At 38.4% G+C, this 25,879-nt stretch overlaps 3 protein-coding genes across 4 annotated transcripts; all 3 read right to left on the bottom strand.

The window, feature by feature from the left end:
* Window positions 1–12,831: 12,831 nt before the first annotated feature.
* LOC122036157 (putative serine/threonine-protein kinase-like protein CCR3) lies at window positions 12,832–16,583 on the bottom strand. Its single transcript, XM_042595394.1, has 3 exons — window positions 16,445–16,583; window positions 16,150–16,296; window positions 12,832–15,385 (listed from the first exon to the last, which is right to left on the bottom strand). The coding sequence occupies exon 3, from the start codon at window positions 15,308–15,310 to the stop codon at window positions 12,896–12,898; it is 2,415 nt and encodes an 804-aa protein (XP_042451328.1). The 5' UTR covers window positions 15,311–15,385; window positions 16,150–16,296; window positions 16,445–16,583; the 3' UTR covers window positions 12,832–12,895.
* Window positions 16,584–16,694: 111 nt separating this feature from the next.
* Window positions 16,695–21,173, bottom strand: LOC122036158 (FHA domain-containing protein DDL-like). 2 transcript variants are annotated; one of them, XR_006127325.1, is made up of 10 exons: window positions 20,641–21,173; window positions 20,078–20,112; window positions 19,825–19,891; window positions 19,277–19,334; window positions 19,001–19,093; window positions 17,746–17,860; window positions 17,627–17,669; window positions 17,467–17,512; window positions 17,287–17,357; window positions 16,695–17,176 (listed from the first exon to the last, which is right to left on the bottom strand). XR_006127325.1 is itself a non-coding variant. In XM_042595395.1 (10 exons), exons 1-10 carry the CDS (start codon window positions 21,040–21,042, stop codon window positions 17,137–17,139), a joined length of 975 nt encoding a protein of 324 aa, XP_042451329.1. In that variant the 5' UTR covers window positions 21,043–21,173; the 3' UTR covers window positions 16,695–17,136. The 2 variants fall into 2 exon arrangements, 1 of the variants encoding a protein (XP_042451329.1); XM_042595395.1 differs by having other exon boundaries at window positions 17,622–17,669.
* A 400-nt stretch (window positions 21,174–21,573) lies between these two features.
* On the bottom strand, window positions 21,574–25,512 carry LOC122036214 (homeobox-leucine zipper protein ROC2-like). The gene is made up of 12 exons (XM_042595481.1): window positions 25,214–25,512; window positions 24,913–25,133; window positions 24,679–24,796; window positions 24,212–24,400; window positions 23,690–24,112; window positions 23,485–23,586; window positions 23,163–23,363; window positions 22,926–23,100; window positions 22,568–22,839; window positions 22,392–22,487; window positions 21,933–22,328; window positions 21,574–21,844 (listed from the first exon to the last, which is right to left on the bottom strand). Exons 1-11 carry the CDS (start codon window positions 25,265–25,267, stop codon window positions 21,954–21,956), a joined length of 2,226 nt encoding a protein of 741 aa, XP_042451415.1. The 5' UTR covers window positions 25,268–25,512; the 3' UTR covers window positions 21,574–21,844; window positions 21,933–21,953.
* Between the last annotated feature and the right edge of the window lie 367 nt (window positions 25,513–25,879).

Here is a 25,879-nt window from a genome sequence, read left to right as displayed (position 1 = left end):
AAGCATACCCACATGTTATAAGCCACGTAGGGTTTGTGAGCTCCCGGACTAGGGTTATCGGTCGTGCTCTACCGTGTAAGGTTTGGTGAGTTCCCGAGTTAGGATAACCGGTCGCACTCAACCACATAGGATTTGGTGAGCTCTCAGGTTAAGATCATCGGTCACACTCCACTACGTAGGATTTGGTGAGCTCCCGGGCTAGGGTCACCGGTTACAATCAGTAATTCCCGGGCTTGCCAGGATCATAGCTTGATCACTATTTAAACATGACATAATCATAAATCTAAATGTAAGCATTCAAATTCATAACATAAGCTTAACCATACACTTGTGCATCAACATAGCATGAACATGTATAGCATAAACATAATAATACAAACACAAACATATATGTTCCTAAAGTAACCAAAATATAAAATTCGTGCACACAATTAAGAGCAACATGAAATTAACTAACCTCTAGTTGTCTACATGTGTAAGAGGCTAATATGATGGAAAAGAGATAACAAAATTATACTCCCTAATGTAGTGAGTAAGCTAACTTCCTCCTAATCCCATTCTACAACTTATTCAAACATTTGCAACAACAAGAAAATTGCTAACTCCTAATGGAAAATAAATAAAAGAGCCTAACCATAATTGTAAAGAAAGAAAACACGATTATAAACCTCTTTAAATCAGTGAGAAAGTCATCCCCTTAAAAATCCAAAACTTACAAGTTCTATAAATCCATCTGAGTATGAAAAGTTTTCTAACTTCTAAGAGTAAACAAATAGTAAAACATGAAGCAAATTGTAGTGTAGTATCATGATGAATAACCCCTAAAAACAGTGATCAAATCTTCCCCTATCAAAGGTCTTCTATCTTCTAAGGGAAAACAACTAGAAGCATACAACCATACCCTTAAAAATCCAAAACTTATAAGTTCTATAAATCCATGTAAGTATGAAAAGTTCTCTAACTTCTAAGGGTAAACAAATAGTAAAATATGAAATAAATTATAGTGCATCATCATGATGAATAACCCCCTAAAAACAGTGATCAAATCTTCCTCTATCAAAGTTCTTCTATCTTCTAAGGGAAAACAACTAGAAGTATGGTACAAAATATAGTGTAACATCCAAATGAATAACCCCTAAAACAGTGATTAAAAAACTACTATAGACCCGAGACTTGGAAGTTCTATACTATAATTTGAGCACACAAAGTTCTCTAATTACTAATGGAAACCAAATAGAAAACATGAAGCAAATGTAATGCAACACTATGATTAATAAACCCCTATAAACGGTGATTAAAAACTACTCCTACATAAATTGAAATTTGAAAGTTCTACACTATAATTTGAGCATACAAAGTTCTCTAATTTCTAATGGAACCAAATAGAAAACATGAAAGTGTAGTGCAATACCATGATTAATGAACTCTAAAAATAGAATAAAAACTTCTCCCAATGGAATCTGAAATCCACCACCTATACAAATCATTTGGAGCATAAGGAAAGAACCTGAACCATGGTGTCATCCTCCCAAAAACAACAAAAAACATCAAAACTATAAGATCCGAATTCCACCAAATTATAAAACCAACTAATGCATGAACAAGGTAGAGAACATGCCTTCACTCCCTCTTCTTTGCCTTTGCTTGGAGCACTAGAATCGACGAAAATTTGGTGAGGATGGAGGCTTAGGACCGGCGAGATTTATTTTGAAAGAAGATGGAGCTTTAATATAGGGGTTTTATAGAAGGTGGAACCTTAGGGCTTTATCACTCTTTTCTTCTTTTACAAGAAATATTGGACCTAGTCCATATACCAAAATTACTACATAAATAATTTAAGGAAAAATCATCTAAAAATTTTATAGATAACTTATACACATTCAATAATAATTATCTAAATCCGGGCATTAAATACACCTTTAATCAAGTAAAGAGAGTTAATTAACTTAATTTAATGTTATTTTGTGAGACAAAAAAATTACATTTTAACTTAAGCACTCTATCTTATTCTAATTATTCATGAAGTTTAGAGTGGTTAGGTGTTGGATACTAAATTAACATGTAAACTCACCAAATAGATAAATAAGTAACATTGTGTTAATGGAGGAAACTAATGTTCATTTTGATCGGAAGTTTTATAGTGTGAAACAATTTTGATTCGAAATTAAAGAAGCAAAGTAATTTTTTTGGGGAGTTTTTTGTAAGGTTGGGCATTTAGTTAAAATTTAACTAACCAAACCAAAATTATTTAAAATTGAACAAGTTTTTTTTGCAATAACCAAAACAATCAAATTTTGTTATTAAAATTGACTACATTGAACTGATATAAAATCGGTAATTGAGTTAATTAATTTAAAAAATATTAAATTTTTTAATAAAAAATTAATCAGCTTATTAAAAAATATAAATCTAAATCAATTTTCAAAATTCAAAACTTAAACCAAATTGATTTAACTTAAATAATTAATGGTTTTTTTTTAAAAAATGAAATTTCAAATATACCGAATCAAATTTCTGAATTAGTCTGGTTCAGTAGGTTATTTCACTTGAACCGAACTTTGCTTGCAAGTTTTAGGAAGCAAAAACAGAAGTGAGTACCAAGTGGTCAAGAAAAGTTGCATTTTGAGAGAAGCAAAACAAGAGAAAAAGATTTGCAAGTACCAAGCCATCGAGAAATCTTGCATTTCTTTGTGCTTCTCAATAGTGGATCATCATCTTATTCTTCATGCTTCTCCTAATGTGATGCTTTTGTTGCTCATCAGATTTTTCTGCTCTCCCTTATCTCACATTTGGTTTTTAATATTTGTGCTTAATTCATATATTTCCTATTCTCTCCCCTTCTCCCTTTGCATTTTTGTACTTGTCACATTTAACAATCTATTTTTTCTCCATTTTACTCAACAATGATTGGATTGTGGAGATGTTTTCATCTCCACTTATTACCAATTTATCCAAAGCAACCCGCTCATATGTCCATGCCAAACAAGTTCTCGAGGATGAGAAGAAACATCTGAAAATTTTGTAATATATTTTCATAAAGATTCAATCTTTGATCTTTATACTTGAAGGAAGAGGGATCGAGAATCATCCCAACTTGAAATGTTGGTCTTACGAATTGAAAGGAACAGCTTATGATGCTAAAGATGTTCTAAATTTGTTCCAATATAACGAATTGAAAGAGTCTACTAGAGTGATAACCAATATTTTAAGTGATACTGTATGTTTATTGTCATTTAATATTAAGCACTGCATGGAACAATTGCCAAAAGTAATTGATGATTCTTTTGAAACCTTCCTCAGTCATAAATAGGCATGCAAACACAATAGAAAACATGAGTTAATTCAAAGAGACAAACAACTTCAATTCTTGTAGTAAAATTATATATGAGTGAGAATTAAAAGGCAGAATTGTAAATGTTGCTGTGTGATACCTAGAACAAATAACAACTATCTATTGTGTCCATTGGCGGTGTTGGGGAGATCATTCTCATTCAGTATGTTTACAATTGTGAACTACTTTCAGCACACTTTAATCTCAAAGCATGAGTCCACATATCAAATTTATTTGAATTGAAAATGGTTATGATGAGAAACATAGATGTTTTGTCATCTTCTTGTAATGAATCTTTTGATCTTCAGCTTTACACTCATGCTCCTACTACTACGGTTAAAATGAAGTTCCATAATTTGTTAAAAAAAAATTCTAATTGTGATGAATGATGTGTGGGATGAAATGGATAAGGGGTAGATGAATCTATACTCAACATTTGAATTAGGGTTAAATGGTAGTAAAATTAAAATCCTTACCTATTTATAAAATATTGCAAATTTTTGGAAACTGAACAAATTAATAAACTTAAAAGGTAGGTCATCTTTCATAACTTATTCAATAATTGTGTTAGTGTTAGCGGGGAACAAAACTTTGGTTCAATCGAAATAATCGATCGAACCAAACTAAATTGAAATTTCTATTTGGTTTATTTGGAAGTTTAATTTTTTAAAAACACCAGTTATTTTAATTCAATCGGTTCAAATTTGATTTTGAATTTTAAAAATCGGTTAGACCTGTATTTTATAAATAATAAATATTTAAAAATAAAAAATTTTAATTTATTTATTAAACTGATTAAATTTTTATTAAAAAGTTTTAATATGTTTTATTTTAAAAAATTAATTAATTCAGTTACCGACCGAATTAATTGATTTTATATCGATCGATTTGTTCGTTCGATTTTTAATGACAGAATTTAGTTGGTTTGATTGATAAAAAAAATTAGTTAATTCGATCATTTTAATTTTAATTGAATGCTCTCTAATTGGTGCTACCAATGATCTAAATTGAATATCATCGGTGCCAACGACGGATGTAGGGGGCGCGAGGGGGTGCGAAAGCACCCTCCTACTTCTGACAAAAAAATTAAATTAGCATATAGATTAAGAAAATCAAGAAAAGATGGTTCTTGGTGCGAAAAAAGACGATCTTGGAACAATGACACAAAGAGATCACCCTAGAACCAAAAATGAAAAGGAAGAGGCTAATACCTCTCGCGAAAGAGAGAGGCCGAATGAAAAAGACTAATGAATTTAAAAATAAAATGGAAGTATTTGGTCGAATAAAAGGGAAGATAAAACTGAGAGGCATATCTCCTTGAAAAGGTGCGTAAAACATGAGTAATTGTGTCAGACAACTTTATCAAATTTAAATTAATGGAAGCACAGATTTTAAACACAAATTAAAGAAGAATTGACCTATTGCTGTATTATTAAATTCCATTTTTGCTAGTGCAAATATAACAGAATTGTGCAATCACAGTCAACGTTGTCAAAACAGATAACCAGTCAGTATTACCAAAACAGAACAATAGGGTAAAAGTGGAGAAGCAATTGAACTAACAAAAAAACCAGATTAAACAAAAACAAACTCGTGTCTATACAAGTAACTCCATTTTTTTAGTTTCTTCGTTGAGCACCTCTCTAAATATTTATCTGGATCCGCTACTGATTGGTGCAAAAATAACAAGGAAGTAAGAAGGTTTATCACACCACCCTATTCATCTCCCAACCCCTCTCCCATCATTAACTTCCTCTTCTTCTTCTCCCCGATTCATCACACCACCTTCTCTCCGATGCCCTAGCTTCGATCCATTGACGCCACCTCCTTCTTCCCGATCCGCTCCGGCCGCGAGCACGAGCCATCGCTGTTGGCACCTTCATGCCACGAGCAATAGTCGTCGGTCCTTCAACTCAACAATGTCGCCGATTTCTTCCTTGTGTCATCGCCCTCACCCACCCACGTGAGCAACTGACAGCTAAGGCTACCACCCTTTATGTGTCGGCCATTAGCTACTGCAAGCGGTCACCGACCGCTTTGAGCAACCGGCAACCACTGCTGGCAGAATCATGCATCGCTACAATGGTTTGAGACTTCGGTGTCGCCATCTGTCGTAGCCACAGTTTGACGCTGTTGTGGCCGCCATTGGAAAGCTGGGACACCAACGAATTTCAATCTTATCTAGTTGCACCTCATGGGAGACGAAGCTGCAAGGAGCGGACTAAAAAGTTTTTATAAAAACTAAGTCGTATGGATTCTAAGAACCGTATAAGAATTCACATATAGGAAATACAAGAATATATGAGCATGGATCTTTATTTCATCAATTAAACATCGTATAAGAAAAATAAATACATAAACATAATAGACAAGGTCTTCCAAGGGACTTAAGGGATGACGGTGCCATAAAACTTTTTGTCAATAGGGAACAAGAAACTATGTTAAGATGATTTCCTAAGTCCTTGGGAACCAACCCTATATATAGTGGATATTTATTATCAGGCCATAAATAATAATAGATGCAGGACTAAAGGTTCTACACATACAAGGTCTACATCCAACAACTGAATCCAATAAACCTAAGTTAGATCACTTTAAAGGGTTCAGATGATATTCACATATATAACTTACAAATAAACCCACCTAATAGGGATAATTATATCCAACAATCTCCCACTTGGGCTATATGTGAGTTGTATGTAGAATATAAGTAAAACTTTAGTTAATATCAAACTTCATGGGTACAAGATACCCCTTGCAAACAATCTGGTCCGTTAACTTCATTAGTATAGGACTAAAGAGGTCATAGTTACTATATATGATTGTAGCAAGCCCTAACAGTAATCACAATACCAATGTCATTAATGACATAAATCAAGATATAGATGTGTAAAGTGAAAATTACATAAAATGTGATCAGTACATGTCAATTTTCAACTGGTCCTAAGATGACCTTAAAAGAGGTCAGATCATATTTGTAAAATACTTTATGCTAAACTGCAATAGCAAATCATTATCCAAACTGTATGATTCCAAAAGAAATCTATATCTTATTTACAAACACCAAATGTTAAATAGCAACAGTAAATAATGATATCATAGTCAAAGTGTCAAATAAACATATAAATTTCCATTAATGTTTTGAACTTTAAACACATACAATAATCAAAACAAATATTTGTCTTTATTAATCAACATAGAGCAATAAATACAGACTCCTACTAGATGAGTTCTTCCATAAGGACTCTCATATCCACAACATGCGTATGAAACACCTTAGGTACTAAGCCTTTGGTGAGTGGATCAGCCAACATGGAATTTGTGCTGATGTGTTCTACTAGAATCTGACAACTCTGAACTTTTTCTTTAATCGCTAGAAACTTGATGTCGATGTGTATAGACTTTGACGAATTGCGATTGTTCTTGCATAAAGTTCTGTGACTTTATTATCACAGTAAATCCTCAACGGTCTATTAATGTCATCAACGATTTGTAATGCTATGATAAAGTTTCACAGCCAAATCCCGTGGTTTGATGTTTCATAGAACGCTATCAACTTTGCCTCCATAGTAGAAGTGGCTATTAGCGTCTGCTTGACACTCTTCCAAGATATAACCTCTCTAGTAAACATAATGATATAGTCTGAAGTGGACCTCCTGCTATCCAAGCATCCAGCAAAATCAGAGTTTGAATATCCAATCACCTCCAAGTGATCTGATCTCCGATACGTGAGCATATGTCATTTAATTCTTTGCAAATACCGCATCACTCTCTTTACCTCTTTCCAGTGTAATGGTATTGGGTTACTAATATATCTGCTTAACATTCCCACTATAAATGTTATATCTGATCGAGTACGAACTTGTGCATACATAAGACTTCTCACTGCTGACACATATAGGAATTACTCCATCTCCTTTATTTCAAGTTTAAGCCATGGACACCGCTGCAAGATGAACTTATCACCTCTTGACACAAGTGTGTCACTAGGTGTACAGTTCTGTATATCATACCTTATAAGCACCTTTTCAATATAGGTTTGTTGTGAAAGTCCAAGAATACCTCTTGAACAATCATGATAAATCTGTATGCCTAAAACAAAGGATGCTTCACCAAGATCTTTCATTTCAAAATTATCAGATAGAAATGACTTGGTTTGATTACTTTTAGCATAGATATACGTCTATCAACACAAAATGCACTAAACTTAGCTAAGGTATCTTTCTTTGGGCCGACACATTAGTTCAACTTAGTATCACGTTGTGTGGATAGACTCAAGAAAATTCTTAGAACTTAATTCGAATAGAAATTACTTAATCAGACTTATCAATCGATTAATATCATATGACAATCAATTGGTTTTATCCAATTGATTATCACAATCAATTTAAAAATCTACTGTATGCGACTATATGACTATATATATATATATATATATATATATATATATATATATATATATATATATATATATATATATATATATATATCCTTTAAATTCTACAATTAAATAGTATTATTTAATACTATTTAATTTCTTAATTATTTATGTATTATATATATATAATGTAAATTTTTACATGAAATAATAAGGTTTTTTTTCTTTTACTGTTTCTATCTTTCCCTTTTTTATTGCCGAATATTGTTTCAAGTAAATATGAAACAATATTCACGAAAAAAAATTAATTAATTAAAAAATAATCTCAATCAACTAAAATCAAACTTAATCGATTAAAATTGATGTAGTCGCGAGTTTAAAGCTATTAAGTGATTGAATTTCAATTATTTATGTTCAAAAGTTTAAACCAGCAATCGATTGCTTAACCAAAACAATCGATTGAACCATCATAATTTTATCTAAAATTAGGTTACACAATGACGATTTTGTTGTTTTTCGTAAACACGAAAAACTTGAAAAACAAGTCTATCCTAATTTTTTTTTCTTATATGATGTTCATCGATAAAAAAATTTTGTATTAACTAGAAAAAACTTTATCTAGCATACAAACAATAAATTGACAAAAAACTTAAACTTTATTGCCAATGAAAATGACGAAACAGAACAACTTGGCTCTGATACCAATTGATAAGTTCTTGTAAAATCTAAGTCGTATCTGTGTAGTCCTATAAAGTTTGAGGTTGATACTTATGTGTTTGACCTTAAAGATGATCTACTTGATATCTGTGTAGTCTTATCTTTGGCTATTTGTATTTCGTAGTTATACACATGTGCGTGTATGGTGTGTACTATAGGTATTTTATCTTTGACTATTCATGTTGTTTAGGACACATGTTAGCTTTTATATGCATTGTTTACAGTTTATACTTCCGGATGTATTTATGCTACTGCTGCATAGTGATGATGACTATATCTGTGGTTATGATTAGTTACATGTTGCACATCATTGCATTATATGCATGCAGCCAACTAAGTCTCCCTCTGTGGTTGAGAGATTCGTTAGTCATATTATCTGTCCACTCGATAACTCAGGGGTAGTGGTAACTAGAGTTGCGTGTAACTATCATGTTGTGCCCACTCGGCCATTCAAGATGGTGGTAGCAGAGTTGCGTGCAGACAATAACCTTCTTATTATGTAGCTAGATAGCTATTTTGCATCCTGTTCGACAGACCACTCAGATGTAGTGGTAGCTGAAGTCTTATACAGTTGGGATAGTCTTACCCACTCGGTCACATAGATGTCGTGATAGCTAGAGTGGTGTATAGAAGTGACACATACTTATTCATATGCATGATGTGTGTTGCATATGATGGAGATACTTATTGCATATGATGGAGATATGGATGTTGCATATGTTTGACATTGTCATGTTATATGCCATTATATGTTGCTTATATGATTATGAGTAGCTTTGTTGTAGATCCCTATATATTATTGTTCATTATACTATACTTGGTAGATCAATTCTAGTATGTACATTTATTATGTTTGATCCTGTCCGAGCTCTAAGTCGATGGACACTGGGGACGTGGCGCTCTCCGCTGTCCTTCGGTGTTGACGTAGACCTCAGGTGAACCTTCAAAGAAGCCGAGCCGGGAGGGGTTTCCCGGCGACGACCCTCCGACGCTCAAGTTAAGCAGCGAAGAAGAGAAGCAGAGTAACGCTACTGTGGCTACAGTGATCAAAATTGCATACCTCCGTCGAAGTCTGAGGATCCTTATATAGGACCCCGGGGAGGCGCGGGCATGCTTCTCGATGCGTGCACGCTTCCCTAAACATACCTCAATAGGGTTGTGGCAGAAAAGTACGTCTGACGTCATTCCGCAATCGTCCGAGCATATCCTGGATGTAACGGTGGCAGCTTCCACCGTACGATATTCTGTCCGCTCCGGCCGCCGACCATGCTGTTTGTCAGCGGCAGATATCTCGAGGACGAAGCTACCAGTTGTCCTTTTTGTCTCCTAGCGTTCTTATCTGTTCCCGGGCTGAGCGGACCAACCGCTCGGCGCTCATGGCCTCCGGGAAACCCTGCTCACATGTTCGGCTGAGATTGCACTTATTGTCCTGCGGCTCGGCCGAGCGGCCTGTCCGCCCGGCCGGCTGTCTTTTGTCCGGTCCGGGAGACCCTTGGCCAGATGTCCGGTCGGTCGGATGCTTGGTCGGCCCCGTCACTCCGCTCGGCACGACCTCTGGCTTGACCATTGACCTCCACGTGTCGTTGACCTCCTGCCAACGAATGATCCCCCATCCTTACTACCGGATCAATGTTCTTTCTAGTATTTTGCTAATATTGTCTGTGAGAGTGTATACCTTTGAATCTCCTTACACTTAGCTCATGCACTATCTATCTTTTGTTACCCAATGAGTCATTTGGACTCACCACCTCCTGTATTCTTTCTTTCCCTAGGTAGCAGATAGAGAATATATGGAGTTGTTTGGAGGTCATGTCCACCCATCCCACGTCACGTCGAGAGTTTTTCACGTAATTCGTTTTATATTTTGCTTGCATTTTGGTTTTCTGAGCACGTTCATGTAATAATTGTCTTGTGTGTGGATTTTGCTTCTATTAGGTATTTTATTCTAATTATGGTACATGTTAGGTTTAAGCTGTGTCAGTACACAGTCTATTCGGTTTGTGTTTGAGTAGTTTTTGTAAGTTTTATTATTGTTAGTTGGATATTATTATCTTGTGTGGTTATGCTTGTACATCTATATGGTCATGTATCATGTTGTTCTACCATTGTCATAAGGGGCTACTGCCGGTTTCATCGGACAGGTATACCTCCAGGGTGTGATAGTATATTTGTATACAGTTAATATGAATAAAGCTAGACATAAATAAAGGCGAAGGTTTTGCAAAGCAAATAAGGAGAAGAGCCTGGAACATTCTATTCTCTACCACATTGTCACCGACCGCCCGCTAGAGTTGTTTTTTGAAACCAGAGGTCGGCGGTTATATGGCAAGTGGCAGCAACTACTGTCCATTTATTTGTTGTTGGGATACATAAGAATTTGCCCAGCAAGCCCATCAAAATTCATATTCCACCATTTGATAGTGCACTCGGTTAAGTTCTTATTTAATATGTTCCCTAGTTATCATTACAACTCTCAAATAAATTTTTTTTTACAGCAATTTTTTTTACAAGATAAAAGGAATATTCAATCTACACGTGTTTTGTTCTTTAATAATTATAAAGCACTAGATCCAACTTTGTTTAAAAAAAATAATAAATCAGGCAACACTGAACATCGGACAATAAATTCAACTCGATTTGTATAACTACATGTTGCTAAAGTCACGGATAACTCTACTTTATCTTTGCACTTAATCTAGTTAAAACTATTTATTTCTTATTCTTAACAAGAAACCAAACTACTTCGTAAACAAAAAAATCTTGATCATGAATGTATCCAAAAGTATTTCATGATGCAAAGTAAATTTATTCTTTTATGAGAATGTATATAGTTTGCATCAAAGGTATTAATGATGCAAAGATGATCTTGATCATGAAATAAAATACCTTTTTTTAGCATTTTGTGATATTCAAAGATTCTTAAGGCTACTATTCAACAGTCATGACAAAAGTTCTTAAGAAAATAATTCATCACACTAACACAAATTAAATGAGATGTCAATTTGGTAATTGTAAGATAGTTTAATTTTTCCACCAATCCTTTATACTTTTCTAGATCAATTAATGGTCCCTCCTATCTTGATATTAACATAACACTTGGATCCATAGGATATCTAATGGTTTAATCTCAACATACTAATTAACCTCCCTCGAGCATATCTAACATATAGAGATGTAAATATCTTATCTCCATATCAAAGAAGTATCTAAATCTTTCATTCACAAGGATTTCAAACAAATTTATGTTAAAGTTAAGTCGAAGGAAGCTAATACAAAATTAAGTATCGGCGAGGGAGCTAGAGTCACAAAAGTCATCCATTGAGGTAATTTTCTCCTCACCAAACCACTACATCTCTAAAAAGAGAGAGGAGCATGTGTTGGAAGATCACTGATCGTAGACATATGTGTACATTGGTCCTTCACACTGCTTGTTGAGTTTAGATTCACTAGGTTGACACCCTTGAACAATCCCACATAAGGTGACAGTGATTCTAAGTGCACATGGTGATCAATGATAGATGGACTTTTGAGTAGAGTATTTTATGTTATATGCTTACCGACGACGACGATATAAAAGAGAGAATAAACTCAAACTCATGCCTAATAATACCCTCATTATTCTTCTAGTTGGGGGTCCTCTGTTATGCTAATTATGATAACAAACTCAAATAACAATCATGAGTTCAATATAAAACAAACCTCCCTAAAGCTATGTAGACACTCTTTTGAGCCGCTTGAAAGAACATGATATCCACTAGACTATGCTATCAAAGAAACTGAGCTTCAATGAATATTACTGTAGATTAAAAAAAAGGGCAAAAGAGCCACATTTATTAGGTTGGACATAACATATATTACTATATAGAAGCTGCAAGCTAAAAGAAAAGGATGGTTCACCTACCTGTGGGGCATGATTTTGATCTGCTTGACAAAGGACACATGATGGTGTGGTCTGAAGATGATATTGAGTTCCCATTCTTGACAAGAACACAAGTAGATTATGTCTTCTTTTTTTCATTTTAGATATTGAGAGTAGGCAAGTTGATCTGAAGTACCTCCTTGGCCAAAGTCAACAAAGGCTGGCTCATTTCCTGCTTAGTGTTGGCATCATCAGTCCCATTCATTACCAGTTTCAATTGGCTTGAGAGACGAGATATCGATTAGTCTCTGCTCATGGTGATACAATTCTGACGCTAATTTTGTAGGCTGATGACATTAGAAAAGGTTTTGGTATGACAATTAAGAATTAGTGTATCTGAATAATCTTCCAGAGCCAACAGCAACTAGAAAGGGAAACATTCCATTTGTCCTCTCTTACCAGATCAACAGCAATTTGTTCATTGTTGGTGTGCTTCTACTGCTGATCATAATGTTCTTTCTTGAATCTTAATGAATACGATCTCTGTTTCATTTTTGAAACAATGTAAATCGGACTAAACAAACAAAGTAATATACAAAAAAAATTCAGCTCAATCTGTTGAAGGACAGGACATGCAAGCACTGGAAACGCTTCCACGACTTCCGTCGAGGAGAAGCGACACTGCGCTCTCCAGATTGGCAACGATGTCAGTCATGCTCGGTCGATTTTTGCCCTCAGGAGTGACACAGTGCACGGCGGTGTAGGCCAGGAGCTCTACGGCCTCAACCTCATTCGGTCCTGGTTGGCCAACTCTGAGATCGAGCACCTTGTTGATCTCTCCTGCCACAATGAAAGGCACTGCATGATCGACAATGCTCGTCGGATTACCACTCTCCTCGTCCTTAAAGATTGCTCTTTTTCCGGTGAGCACCTCGAGCATCACCACTCCTAGACCGTAGACATCGCTCTTGACAGTCAAAAGGTGCATTCCGTAGTACTCAGGGTCCATGTAGCCCACCGTCCCGGCTGCCTTCATCGAGAAATGACCGTCGCCGGACTCTGGTCCCAACAGCGATAGGCCAAAGTCAGAAACCCGAGCCAGCCAATTTGCATCGAGCAATATGTTGGAAGATTTGATGTCGCGGTGAATGATGGGAGGCACGGCGTAATTGTGAAGGTACTCGATCCCTCTCGCTGCATCCAACAGCACTTTGATTCTCATCTTCCATGAGTTCAAGACACTGGAACTGGAGCTGGAACTGTCTTCATTCTTTGGGTGCAGATGATCATACAGAGCACCGTTCTTCATGTACTCGTAGACTAAGAGCCTCTCTTCCCTCTCCTCGCAGTAGCCTACCAGTCCGACCAAGTGTTTGTGATGGAGCCGAGAGAGGAACGCGAGCTCCGACTCGAAAGCGCCCTCTTTCTCCTGGAACTTCTTTGCCCGCGGCCCCGATTCGCTTCTTTTGATGGCCACCTGACGGCCGTCGGGCAGTTTCCCTTTGTACACTGTCCCGAAGCTCCCCGCGCCGATTTTGGTCTCCGAGGAGAAGTTTTTCGTGGCCGCGGCGAGATCAGAGAAGCTGAACTCCTCGGGGCGTTCCTTGAACGAGGAGGGGCCGCTCCTTTGTCGCCTCATGATACGCGATCCTTGGCGCCAGAACGTTCGCGACCGTGATCCAGAAGGGGAGGTGGAAGGGCTCGTTCTGACGGCAATGGCGGAGGAATGCGGAGCGTAGGATGCACTGGTTCGAGGTGCCGCAATGGTGGGCTGAACTGAGTTGTGAACCTTCTTTTGCCGGCAAACGCCGAACCAAATGCAATAGAGAATGGAGCAGATGCCGGAAAATGCTCCGATCGAACCTACAATTGCGAAGGCCAGCCACCTCCTGTTCGTCGTCCTCTTCGACGAAGTGGGCGGACGCGGCGGCGGCAGAGGTGACGGAGGTGACGAAAGATGGGGTGGAGTTGATGGCTGGATTCTGCCATCACAGCGATTGCATATGACTCGAGAACCAGAACACAATGTCTCGGAATCCGGGAAGAGACCGCAAAGGCAAGAGCTTTGATTGGAAGTGCAAATTCCGGGAAGAATTCTCGGCAACGGTAAAGTCGCCGTCAGGCTGCTTCTGTTGGTGCCCCAACAGAGCACGCTAAAGTTCGCGGTCGCAAGGCCGCAGGTTAGATTACCGCCGGCGACAACTAGCACGAAGGAGGTGGCGTTAGCCGGTGTGTATTCAATACCGGCGGCGCCGCCCCAGCAGATGACCGTGCCGTTGGAATTCCTCACCGCGCAAGAGTGTTTCTCACCAAGAGCGAGCGCCCCGAACTCGAACGCCGGGCTCGAGGGAGGCGTCGACTGCCCTGCGTCGTTGTTGCCTCCGCAAATAAGGCGGCCTACGGTGTCGATTCCGCAGACGTGAGAATCTCCGGCGGCGATGGTCGACATGGTGGAATCGGCGAAGTCCGCCTCGATTTCACCCCCGCGCGGCCCCCAGCAGCGCAGGGAGCCGTTGGAAATCAAGGCGCAGGAGAAATCACGACCGGAGGCGAGAGAATGGTAGGATCCGGAGATGTTGGAGGGGAATCGGCCATCGGATCGCCACCACTCAATGAAGGTACGGTTGCGATCGAGAGCGGCGATATGGACTTCGCCGACCGAGAGCTCTTCGAGGGCGGCGGAGCCTTCGTAGACGCGCCTTGCTGGGGGGGCGGTGCTGGAGGAGGCAGTCAAGTTCCAGCAGAGGAAGGAGGTTCCGCCGGCCCTGAGGCCGCAGATGGAGTCCCGGCCGGCAGAGATGGAGGAGAATGAGGCGTTGGGGGAGACGAGGAATGGAGAAGAGGAGGATGCGGAGGCGGTGGCGCACTGGATGAATGAGTTCGAGGTGCCAGCGACGACGCCGCAGACGGTGGCGGAACCGTGGGCGATGGCTAGGGTGGAAGAGGAGCCTGTGGGGTTGGCGGGGCCGATGAGAGCCGTCAGGGTCGCGATCACCGCCAAGGCGGAGGCTGAAAATTCTCTCATCAGGCGGCGGCGGCGGTGGTTGTGAAAGCCGGAGGACGGGCTCCTCTTTTATCCCGCATAGAGAAGCCAAAGGAACTGCAAAAGAGGAAAAGAGTTATATTTTTTATACGGTGGGTTCCACCCATGCGGCAGTGCGTACCAGCATTATTTAAATTAAAGGAAGGGATGAAGAATATTTTTGGAAAATAGTGTAGAAGTAAAAAAGAGAGAAGAGAATTAATGGGAAATTAAAGTGCAGTCGAAACACTCACCGGCTCGGTAAAAAGAGAGAAGGAGGTTTTTTTATTTTCCTATTTTTAATATTTTGTCGTCTAAGGTTAAACTTATGCTCGGGTTAAAAAAAAAAAAGTACCGTACAAAATCCACATGTAGCTGTCCACGGACTACGTGTCTCGACAATAAGAAACTTAAATTCACACGTGGACACGTAATCATTGATTTGGTCGGTCAAACTTTTGACCCATCTGCCGCCGCTACCCCGGGGGTCAAACTTTTAATGAGCGACGCCGTATTGAAATCGTATTTCAAAGAGAGGTTTTTCAATTTGCTCCAGAATTTGTTAATTATTTACATTTTCAGTTTCAAATTTTTGATAATTTACGCTTTGCCCCAATTTACGTGGATGGTACCATATTCAGCTCTTTTCTGTTCCTTTACTCCACGAGCTACCTTGGTTTGGGTGATGCTGTTTATTTTTGAAAAATTAATATTTTTATATATATATATATATATATATATATATATATATATATATATATATATATATATATATATATATATATATATATATATATATATATATATATAAAATAAATGATAATTTTGATATTGTTCCTTACCAGTCAGCCATATGACACGTTTTCTTCATCATCGTCCATTCGATGAGAAGAATGATGGCCGTGCAGCTCAAAGCATTCTTCTCCGACAAGCTTATATTGATGATTGATTCCTCCTATCCTTTCTTCTGAGGCAAGCAGTTTACATCACTGCAGGAATTGAGGGTCTTTAAAGTTCAAGAAAAGTATGGGAAAATAAATGATCTAAAGCATCTTAATCAACTTGGAAGATCTCTCCAAACTGTCATAGTCGAGAAAGAAGCTAAAGAAGCCATGTTAGAGATCAAAGAATACGTACCTTGAAAAAATGATGATGAGAATATTAAAAAGAATGAGAGTGTTCTCCAAGGAATCCAGCCCCACTCCAACCTGAAAGAGCTAATCATCAGTCACTATTGGGGTCTAGTGGCTCCCAAGTTGAATTAGTGAAAGAACATTGTCAAAAATAAACTAGGAGCAACATTTCTATTATTGGTGTCCACATAATTGCAATAAGAGCAATATAAAAAATAAAAAATTTGATGTCCAGACAATTGCAGAAAAGAATATAAACAGCTCAATGAGTGTATTCATGACTCAGTTCCTTCCATGCCAAAGCTTTTTAGCAACTTTACAATACTAGAACTTGATGAATTCCTTTCTGCAAACTCAAAAAATATGAAATTAACAATCCCTCTTAACAATTTACAGACTTGCTTTAAATATAGTTTGAAGCAAGAAACAGGATACATAAGAAACCAACGAGTACCATTTCCCATCCACTGTCATCAAGATCAGACACATTCAGCTCAACTGGGGAAATATCAGATCATTAGCAAATTTTGCGAATGAAAGTTTGTTGAGCCACTAAGAAACAAAAACAGCAGTGGGTACAACGCTTTGTTATGTAGACAACTTCCATGGATTTGTTATGAAACTCCAGAGATTGAAAATGTGTTTGCCAGTTTTAGCATGATCATCTACTGTGTTGGCACCTCGATGCATGGGTGTTCATGTGGTTGAATTCTCATGCAACAAGACATATTCCCGACTGCAAATAACATAGAATAACGTTATAAATCGCCAGTAGAATCATTAATAAAAGTTCTGATTCAAATAGAATGCGACTTCTGGAAGATAAATCTAAAACCATTAACATACCTGCTATTGCCAAACTTAATTGTATCCTTCTCAAAAAGTTCATAATAACGCTGTGGCTCAATGCGGTTATCCTACATAATCAAATAACAAATAAAACTGATGATTGCGGAATAGTTTGATTTGGACTCTTAACGCAGAATTTCAAACGAATATATAAGAGTGGGAAGTGGTTAATCTTACATTGACAAAAGTTCCGTTTGTGCTCCCGAGATCCATCAAATAAGGTCTGACATGGAATAAAGTCAAGAATCAACATATGATATCATTATACTTAAATATCTTGCTTAACAAATTGATTAAACAAAGTTTCGTTTTTTTTTGAGGGGGTATACTACCTTACTTGCTTTGACATCAGACCGTCTGGTTGCTCCTTTTCCACAAGCCTGAACAAAAAAAACTAAATGGATTCACAAAAGATTTAAAAGCATCATCCAGGAATAATTAGGCTAGCAATCTAACCTATACTGAATAACTGCGTGTTGCTTGCTACAAGATGGATGATCAGTTGGAATGTCTGCTACCCTCCTTTCTCTACCGAAAAGGTAGCAAGTCTGCCGGTGCACATAGAGAGGCTCTGTTGATTGGGAACAGTTAACACTTAAATTGGAATCGCACTTCAATTTAAAAGCACTAAAAGGAGTAAATGACCATAATAAATGGCGAAGTACTAAAGAGTGGCAATTTTAAGCTACTCATTTCTGAAAGCATTGGTGAGAATTGGAGAGGAATTTAGCCCACATGTCAATGAAACTATTTATACTTTGAGGATATGGCTTTAGTGATTCATTTCTTAGTTGATTTTCTTTTTATAAAGTTAAATGACAATAGATGGATCAGAATACCTGTATAATTATCACGTATTGATATAAAATTTAAGATTTGACTATATGCTCAAGTAGAACCCAAAAATTGACATGAGAATCATAGCTCACTGAAATTTTTAATTAAGATTACAATTTATTCACATCTTTTGTGTTTACCCATTTAGCAATTTGTGCTTACTCTATATTTCCCTTGCCCTCCAGTTTTGCAAACTATGGCAAATTTTAAGTACCAGTTGGTTTCAGGTAATGAGAGTTGCTTTGAGATTTTCCCTAACATGCTAAAAGCAAAATTTTCCATTCATCTTGTTTACTCTTTTGTTCTTGTACCGCTTTGTTGTATTTTCTTCTTTTGTCAAATGAAATCCTCTGTGTAACACTGCCCTTTGTCGTATGAGATGATTTTAGTTACACTTTAAGTTTGTTTTATTAATTGGAAAAAAAAAAGTATAAAATGCATATTTTGGCAATGCAGTATTTGCTTCTCTCGTATTTATCATCTTCATGGTTGTGGATAATTTCTGCCAAACTACTACTATGTGGGTACCTCCTAATATGTGAAAAAACACCCCGGAGATCATGATGTAGTAACTACTGCAAATTCTTAAGACAGCAGCAAATGACCTAATTAAATCCAAGAGTTTGTGTTTCATCAATAGCTTTCTTGAGAACCTAATACAGTTTGAGGCAAAGAAACACCAGGATATGAGTAAAAAATTCTTGTCATGATGCATGCCAGGTTCTGGAAACTTCAGAGTATTAAGATATGTTCTTAAGACTGACGATGAACCAATAAAACTAGACAATATGTTCTCCATTGGAAAGAAGCATACCATTATTTATGCGTGATTACTAATAAGTTTATGATTCATTTGGATGAGATGCAAACTTACCATTGAGCATTTCTCCAGCCTTGAAAACATATAATCGCCATCTGATATCAGGCTTGCGAGCATCAGCAGGTTCATTAAATAATAAAGTAACACCTAAATAAACAAAACAAGCCAAAACTGAGAATTATACCAGAGAAAAAGTTAACCTATGTAAGCAAATGTATATCAGAAATGAAGGTGAATGAAAGATTGTTTTTGTTTCTAGGAAATACCAAAAATGAATATATTTATAGATGTTCAATAGTCTCAGAAGAATTGTAATGGCTAAACAATCACCTCTAACTTTATTAGTCTCCTCAGCAAGCTTCCCAGACAGCTCAAATGATGGTTTTTGCTGCAAGAAAAAAAAAAGGTGAAAATTTTACAAAAGCTCTTGAACACATCATAAAAAGTAAATCTAAAACATGGAAAAATGAATTGGATGTACAAAATAAGCCTAGCTAACTTGCATCATGGTCAAGGACATGATGGGTGGATACGCGAGCAGTCATAAGTGCTAAATGGTTTCTTATTAGTCAAGGACATGGAGTGAAATCATTGTAAGTAAGACTTTAGCATATGATCATTTAACAGATATGGAGAGAAGGAACAATTTATCAGAAACCAGAAAGGTTAAAATCAATGAAAATCAGATGAGATTATTCCATGCATAAAGAGGAAGTTTACAAGAAAAATAACTTCCATGTTACAAGTCTCAATGTTACAGCATGTCTTTCAAGTTCCAAGTAATTTGACTATCAATTGATCACTAGTGTATACCAAGATATATGATTATACATAATGCACAATATAAAAAACGCAAGATGATATATGACAATGCAAACCTTTTCTTTTGCTTCCAGTGCCTTCTCAGCTTCCTTCATCTTTGCAAGAGAATCATCTTCATTGTTCCTGCATGAAAAAAATTTTCCAAGATAAATTACAAGAACAATTTTATCACAAACATAATGTAATAAACAATATCTGTTTGGATTTATAATCCACAAACCAAGTTAAAATATCTAGCAAACAGAAATCTTATAAGTTAAGAGATACAAAATTATAGAGGGCATCTTATTTGATGGAATACACACAAACCTGGAATATTCAGTCGGACTAGTCTTCCTCTCGACCTGAAACAAAAGATAAACTGGCTAAGAATTTATAAATAAATGGAGCAGTATAGATAAGATAGCATGCTATAAAGACTAACAATATACTATGCTGCGGATAAATAACATCAGGTAATATAACATATAGGTAAAGCATAAAAGAGAGGTAAGCAAATGAAAAAGCAATAGTAAAATGAAACCTTCAAATTAATTTAAATGTCAAAAATATCAAATAAATAAAATACAATTAAAGAATTGAAGCAACCTATAACACTGCTAATGTTCAATATGCTCAAGACCTTAAAAATATTAATCACAAGAGACTAAAATAAAGTTTATATTAAGATTTAATGAGGACTCAACCTATAATTGTATTTAATAAGAATTATAAACGCAGACATACTGCATTGGTCCAATCAACCCTGCAGCATCATGCATGATGTTCAGTATAAGGCTAGCATAAATTCATAGCTACAAACATATAAATATGACACTTTAAATCAAATGATAAAACAGAAATATAAATAAGGGGCAGATATCACCAGACACCTCATTACTGACTCCAGCTGTGGAAACCCTAGCAGGGGAACGTGAACGGTGTCTTTCTCTATAGCTTCGTCCTTCGGGGGACCGTGAACCGTCATTCTTCTCCTTCAATAATTTTCTTTCTTTGTACCTCCCCTTGTCGATATCTTCCCGGCCAGAACTTCTCTCAAGCTCTCTATCTGGTACCCTATGGGTGGTGTCCCTCTCTGCTTGAGCTCTCCGTAAGCGTTTGGTTCGCGGAGACGGCGACCTAGACATCCGGGAACTCTTCGGGTAACCAGGTGAAACATCTCTCCTAGAGGAGGCCTTCCGATGAGGGGAATGGCGAACTCTAACAGGAGGAGGAGTAGATCTGTCAGACGAGACCAGTCGCCTACGCTCCCTCCGTTCCACGGCAGACGTCATCCAGCGGAAGAGCAGCCGATCCTTCGGTTCGCCTGAGACGGAAGGGAGGCGGGACGAGCTGTGCGCGGCGCTCTCGAATAAGGAAAGGAAGCGGACGAACAAAAATTAGGCGACGACAGAAAACCTAACTCGATCAGACTTAATATACCGCCCAGCAAATTCCAAAACGGATTATTTCAGTTTTAATTTTATAAGATTATTCGTTTCTAAAAAAAATCGAATTATAAATATTTACACGATTACAGTTATTTCAAATAAATAGAGATTAAATAAAAAAACTATATTTTAATACCAAAATATTTTCACCGATCAATGCCGCCTCGACGGTGCACACACTGTCCGGAACAGGCTCAGGCCGAGCCCCTGAGCACGCCCATGATAATAATAGAGATGAAATAAAAATAAAAATTCAAAAATATGCATATTTTAATGATTACATTTTTTTCAAATAAATATAGATTAAATAAAAATTAATCTTTGATTCCACAATATTTTTTCCAGTATAAATATATCACATGAAAAATCAAATGATAAACCCTACGAAAAACTTCTTAATTTCATAGCATGACGCATTAAACAGGCAATAAACAAAGTCGTTATGTCCATACACTGACCAATAAAATAAGGTACTTAAAATCACAAGTTAATTTATCTTGACAAGATAGACATTTGCGTTGGTTGCTCCATTTCTCCAACACACTTGAGTACAAACCCAAAACATAGAAGGAATTCAGTTTGATGTCAAAAACAAGACTTGATTTTGATGCCTCCCATGAAACATTGTCTTCGCCCTTTGTCTCTGCTGCACCGTAAAGATGAGGAAATATAATTGTGAGGTTTAGTAACTAGTAAACTGTCTGCAAAGTAAAAGAACACAGATGTGATGTTACCAGACCAACCAAGTTCCTGGCTCACTGTACACTTTCACCGATCAACGCGGCTTTGATTCGTTCGACGGTGCACGCGATAAGGCTGTTAACTGTGGCGACAGAGCCGAGCGATATCTTGGCTGTTGGGACTGAATCGACCAGGATTTCAAATGCGACAGTGACAAGGGAGCCAGCTTCATGTGGTGGTGCTGCGGCAGCAGTGCCTTGAATGGAAGAAGGCCCATCTGGTAGGATGACAAAGCCAGAGGGCAACAGTGCGACATAGTCAGGATCTCCACCATTAAACACCACATTCATAGCCACGACATCCACCGGGGCATAGATCACGTAGGAGACAACTGCATCGGTGCAGCTCTCTTGCAGTATCAGCATGTTGCTCTGATTTGAATTCACGCTCTGCGATCAACATCACGAGATTAGAAGTGATCAGTCGATGAAAGGATAACATTGCTCGCTCACGTTGACGCGGAGAAGAGAGACACAGTTGCCGTGATCTCGCCCGTTGACTATGTGAGCCATTTCCTGAACAACGCCACCGTTTGAAAGGATGTCCCACTGTGGATGCATCAATCGAAAGCATTATGAGTTTCATCTGGTTTATTTGCGATGAGGGACAAATGAAAGTAAGTAAGTACCACATTGCGGGAGCTTTCATCGCGGAGGAAATCGAAGACTGTCTTGGGCATGACAGGAAGCCAGAAGGATTTAGCAGCATTAAGAAGGATCCCAGGAGGCCTTCCAGGATCATCAACACTCTTTCTTGTCATGACCCTCACATCCTCCGCGCCACTGCCGGAGAGAGTAGTCCATTGGTGAGCAGTTGAGGCGCTCACACCTCCACAAAAGCTTTTGGCGATCCTTTCGGCTAGTTTTAACATGCTCTTCCTCCCTTCTGCAGAGGTCGTCACTAAAATGCATGCCGCAAAAACTTATTTGTCAGTCTACGACACAAAAGCCATTGCATATAACTAATCATCAAAAGGCAGGCATCACCAGTGATCTCCCTGGAGGGTACATTGCTAGCCATTACGCTCGCAAGTCGTTCGGATTGTCGATCCAACGTCCCCGTCCACCTCTTAGCACCGAAGGCTAGGCCTGAGCTGACTAAGGGCTTATACATTTCATGAACAGACCTATCATCGACTTCAGCATGCTCAACCCATGTAACCTGTACACGATTAAGTTACTCTACTTTTTCTGATTATGAGGGCGGCGTCATTAATTAATTACCTTTGAGTATCCATTAGCCATTTCTTGAATGATGCAGCCAGAGGGCCTTCTCCTGCATCTCAAGACGGAAGCAGGGCGTAAGCTCTCCAAAGAGGCATCGACCACTGCCCAGGTTCCGTCAGCATGCCGCTTGCAGTAGCGCGCGAACAAGCTCTCCCGGGTTGGCACAAGAGGCGACGGCAGTTGGAATTCCGCAGACATCTGGAAAAGTTTAAGTTATGTTTCTAGACACAGCTGTAATTAACATGCACAGTTCGATGATCTGAAAAAGTAAATTAGCATCCATTGCCATGTTTGTCTATGAGAATCTTAGAATTCTTACCAGTTGTAATGCACCATCAAAATTGCCTGCTACTCCAGTCGATAGCACCTCCAATGTGATAGCTCTTGATACAATGTCAGAGAATATATTCGACCATTGATTCTGTTCATGGACAACACAGATTGATAGAGAGGCAGTGTGAGAAGCTAGCACATCTGTGCCAATGCAAATGAATGAATCATGAAAAGAGCAACACGGCTCTCACCACATCCATTAGCATCTCAACCATGTTTACATGATTCATGATCACAGCAGCGGTAGCGCGAGTCGCCTCTGATTTCATTCCCGGAGATTTGGGGGCGATGCCTCTGGGGAAGATCCTCGCGTATTCCTCTTCATTGAGAGTCTCAGTAAAGCCGTCGATTCCAACTGCCCAAAGCGGCTCGCCGAGCTGTGCCATCCTCACCAACTCCTCCATGGCAGCCACTGCAAGCTCGACGAGCATTGGCTTCTCAATATCCATGTAGCTGGAGATGCTCTTCAGTAGCTCTCCTTCCCCGCCAAACAAATTGTCGATCCCAGTGCCGAGGTCCAGTGACGAACGGCCAGAGAGTGGAGGAGAGAGCAAGGGCCGAGAAGTTGCAGACTTGCCCACGTACTTGGCAGCTATGGCAGATATCCTATCAATCTGACAGGGTAGTAATTAACTCGAGATCAGTATCAGTTTAGCTATATATGAATTGAATTAAGGTTGACGGAGAAGGTGATGAGTCATGAGCTAACCAACCTCCTCTCGCAGTCGAGAATTTTCAATTCTGAGATGGTGCTCGTCAAATGACATTTCTCCGAGGGACGCAGGGCCGCCGCAGTTGGGGCACGAGGCATTGGCGAGTGCTTCCTTGTACCTCATGTTCTCAGCCCGAAGCTTGTCATTCTCCGATCGCAGGTGAGCATTCTCGTGCTTTTCTTGTTGGTTCTACGATCGTGAATTATGTAGAGCATGCAACATATATATAACCAGAGAGATCAATGAAAAGAAGATTGGACATCATTTTTGTTTAATTTGCTAGGAATTATAAACTATTTCTTCTCATATCTAAAGCTTGATCCATGTACTTGGGAGTTTAAATTATCCATAACTTAAACTCCAAAAAATTAAAAGCTTCTTTTTTTTTCTTGTTCACTTAAGGATTCTCCTTAGTTAATCTTCATGCATCAAGAGATAATGGATTTGTGATTTGGGGTTTAGATCACCTTCATTTGTGTGCGCTTGTTTTGGAACCAGAACTTGATCTGAAGTGGCTCCAGCCCCAGCTCTCTACTGAGCTCCTTTCTCTGTTTGTCATCAGGATGAGGACACTCCTTGAAGAAACTGCAGCACAAATTAACATCAATTTCTTTTCTTTTTTTTTGTAAATAATAGAATCAAATAGCAAAAAGGGAGATCAACAAATTCAAAAAAAAAAAAACTTAGAAATAATTAATTACTTCTCGAGTTCTTGTATCTGGTGTTGAGTGTGACGGTGGTAGTGCTTCCTCGGCCTCTGCTGCTGCAGGCCATGCCCCTGCTCCTCCTCCTCCGAACCACCACCGCCACCGTCATCATGCAAAGACTTGCTCTCCATTTCCTCCCTGCTCATCATCATGTTCTCCATCAGCTCATCGCGATATTGCATCGAAAACTCTCGCCCCATGTCCATCAAACTTGCCTAAAACATCTAGCTCGAGTTAGATCTACTCGAGTGAACTCAAACTGTAATCACAACAACATTGTCCCATGAATGCTAACCTGAGTGAGAGATGGAGTGGAACCGAACCCAGCAGTATTGCCGGAGGCGTTCATCGTCCAGCTACTGAGGCGGTGGAGGCAGCGCGCGGCATATCTGTCGTTCTTCCTCCTCCTCTTTCAGTGAAAAGCTAGACGCAGCAGCAGCAGAAGCTATATGGCAGAGTTGATCCAACCTTGGTTAGAAGAGGATTAATTCATGAAGAAATAAATCATGGTTAAAAGAGAAGAGAAATGGTGAGGATTTGAGGAAGGAAGAAGGAAGGAGAAGAGAGGAGGAGAGTTATTGCTGGCTGCATTGAAAGAGTGCAATTGCATTTATGAAGAGGCTGCTGAGCGGTGTAATTGCGGAGAACTGCATGGTGGAGAAGGAGATAAATATGAGAGAGATTATAAATTTTTTTTTTTTGAAAAAAAAAACCTTAAATCCATCAAGAACTCTGTTTACTAGATAGATTGACTTTTATACAGTTTCATCATGTGTTTACTATGATGCGCATGCCATGCAGTGTAATTAAGATTGAAAAGATTCAAGTACAGAGATGATTAGTGTTATAAAGTCTGTCATTAAACTGTGATTAAATACCCAGATTTCTCCTGAGAGAAATCAATCATTAATGAATCCTTTCAAACCATTTCTGCATAAATGTGATGAAATTTCTAGAATGT

Source organism: Zingiber officinale, unplaced genomic scaffold (assembly GCF_018446385.1).
Source record: "Zingiber officinale cultivar Zhangliang unplaced genomic scaffold, Zo_v1.1 ctg134, whole genome shotgun sequence".
NCBI classification, from domain to species: Eukaryota; Viridiplantae; Streptophyta; class Magnoliopsida; order Zingiberales; family Zingiberaceae; genus Zingiber; species Zingiber officinale.
The sequence above is the reverse complement of the archived record's forward strand: the minus strand, read 5'-3'. Positions and strand labels throughout refer to the sequence as shown.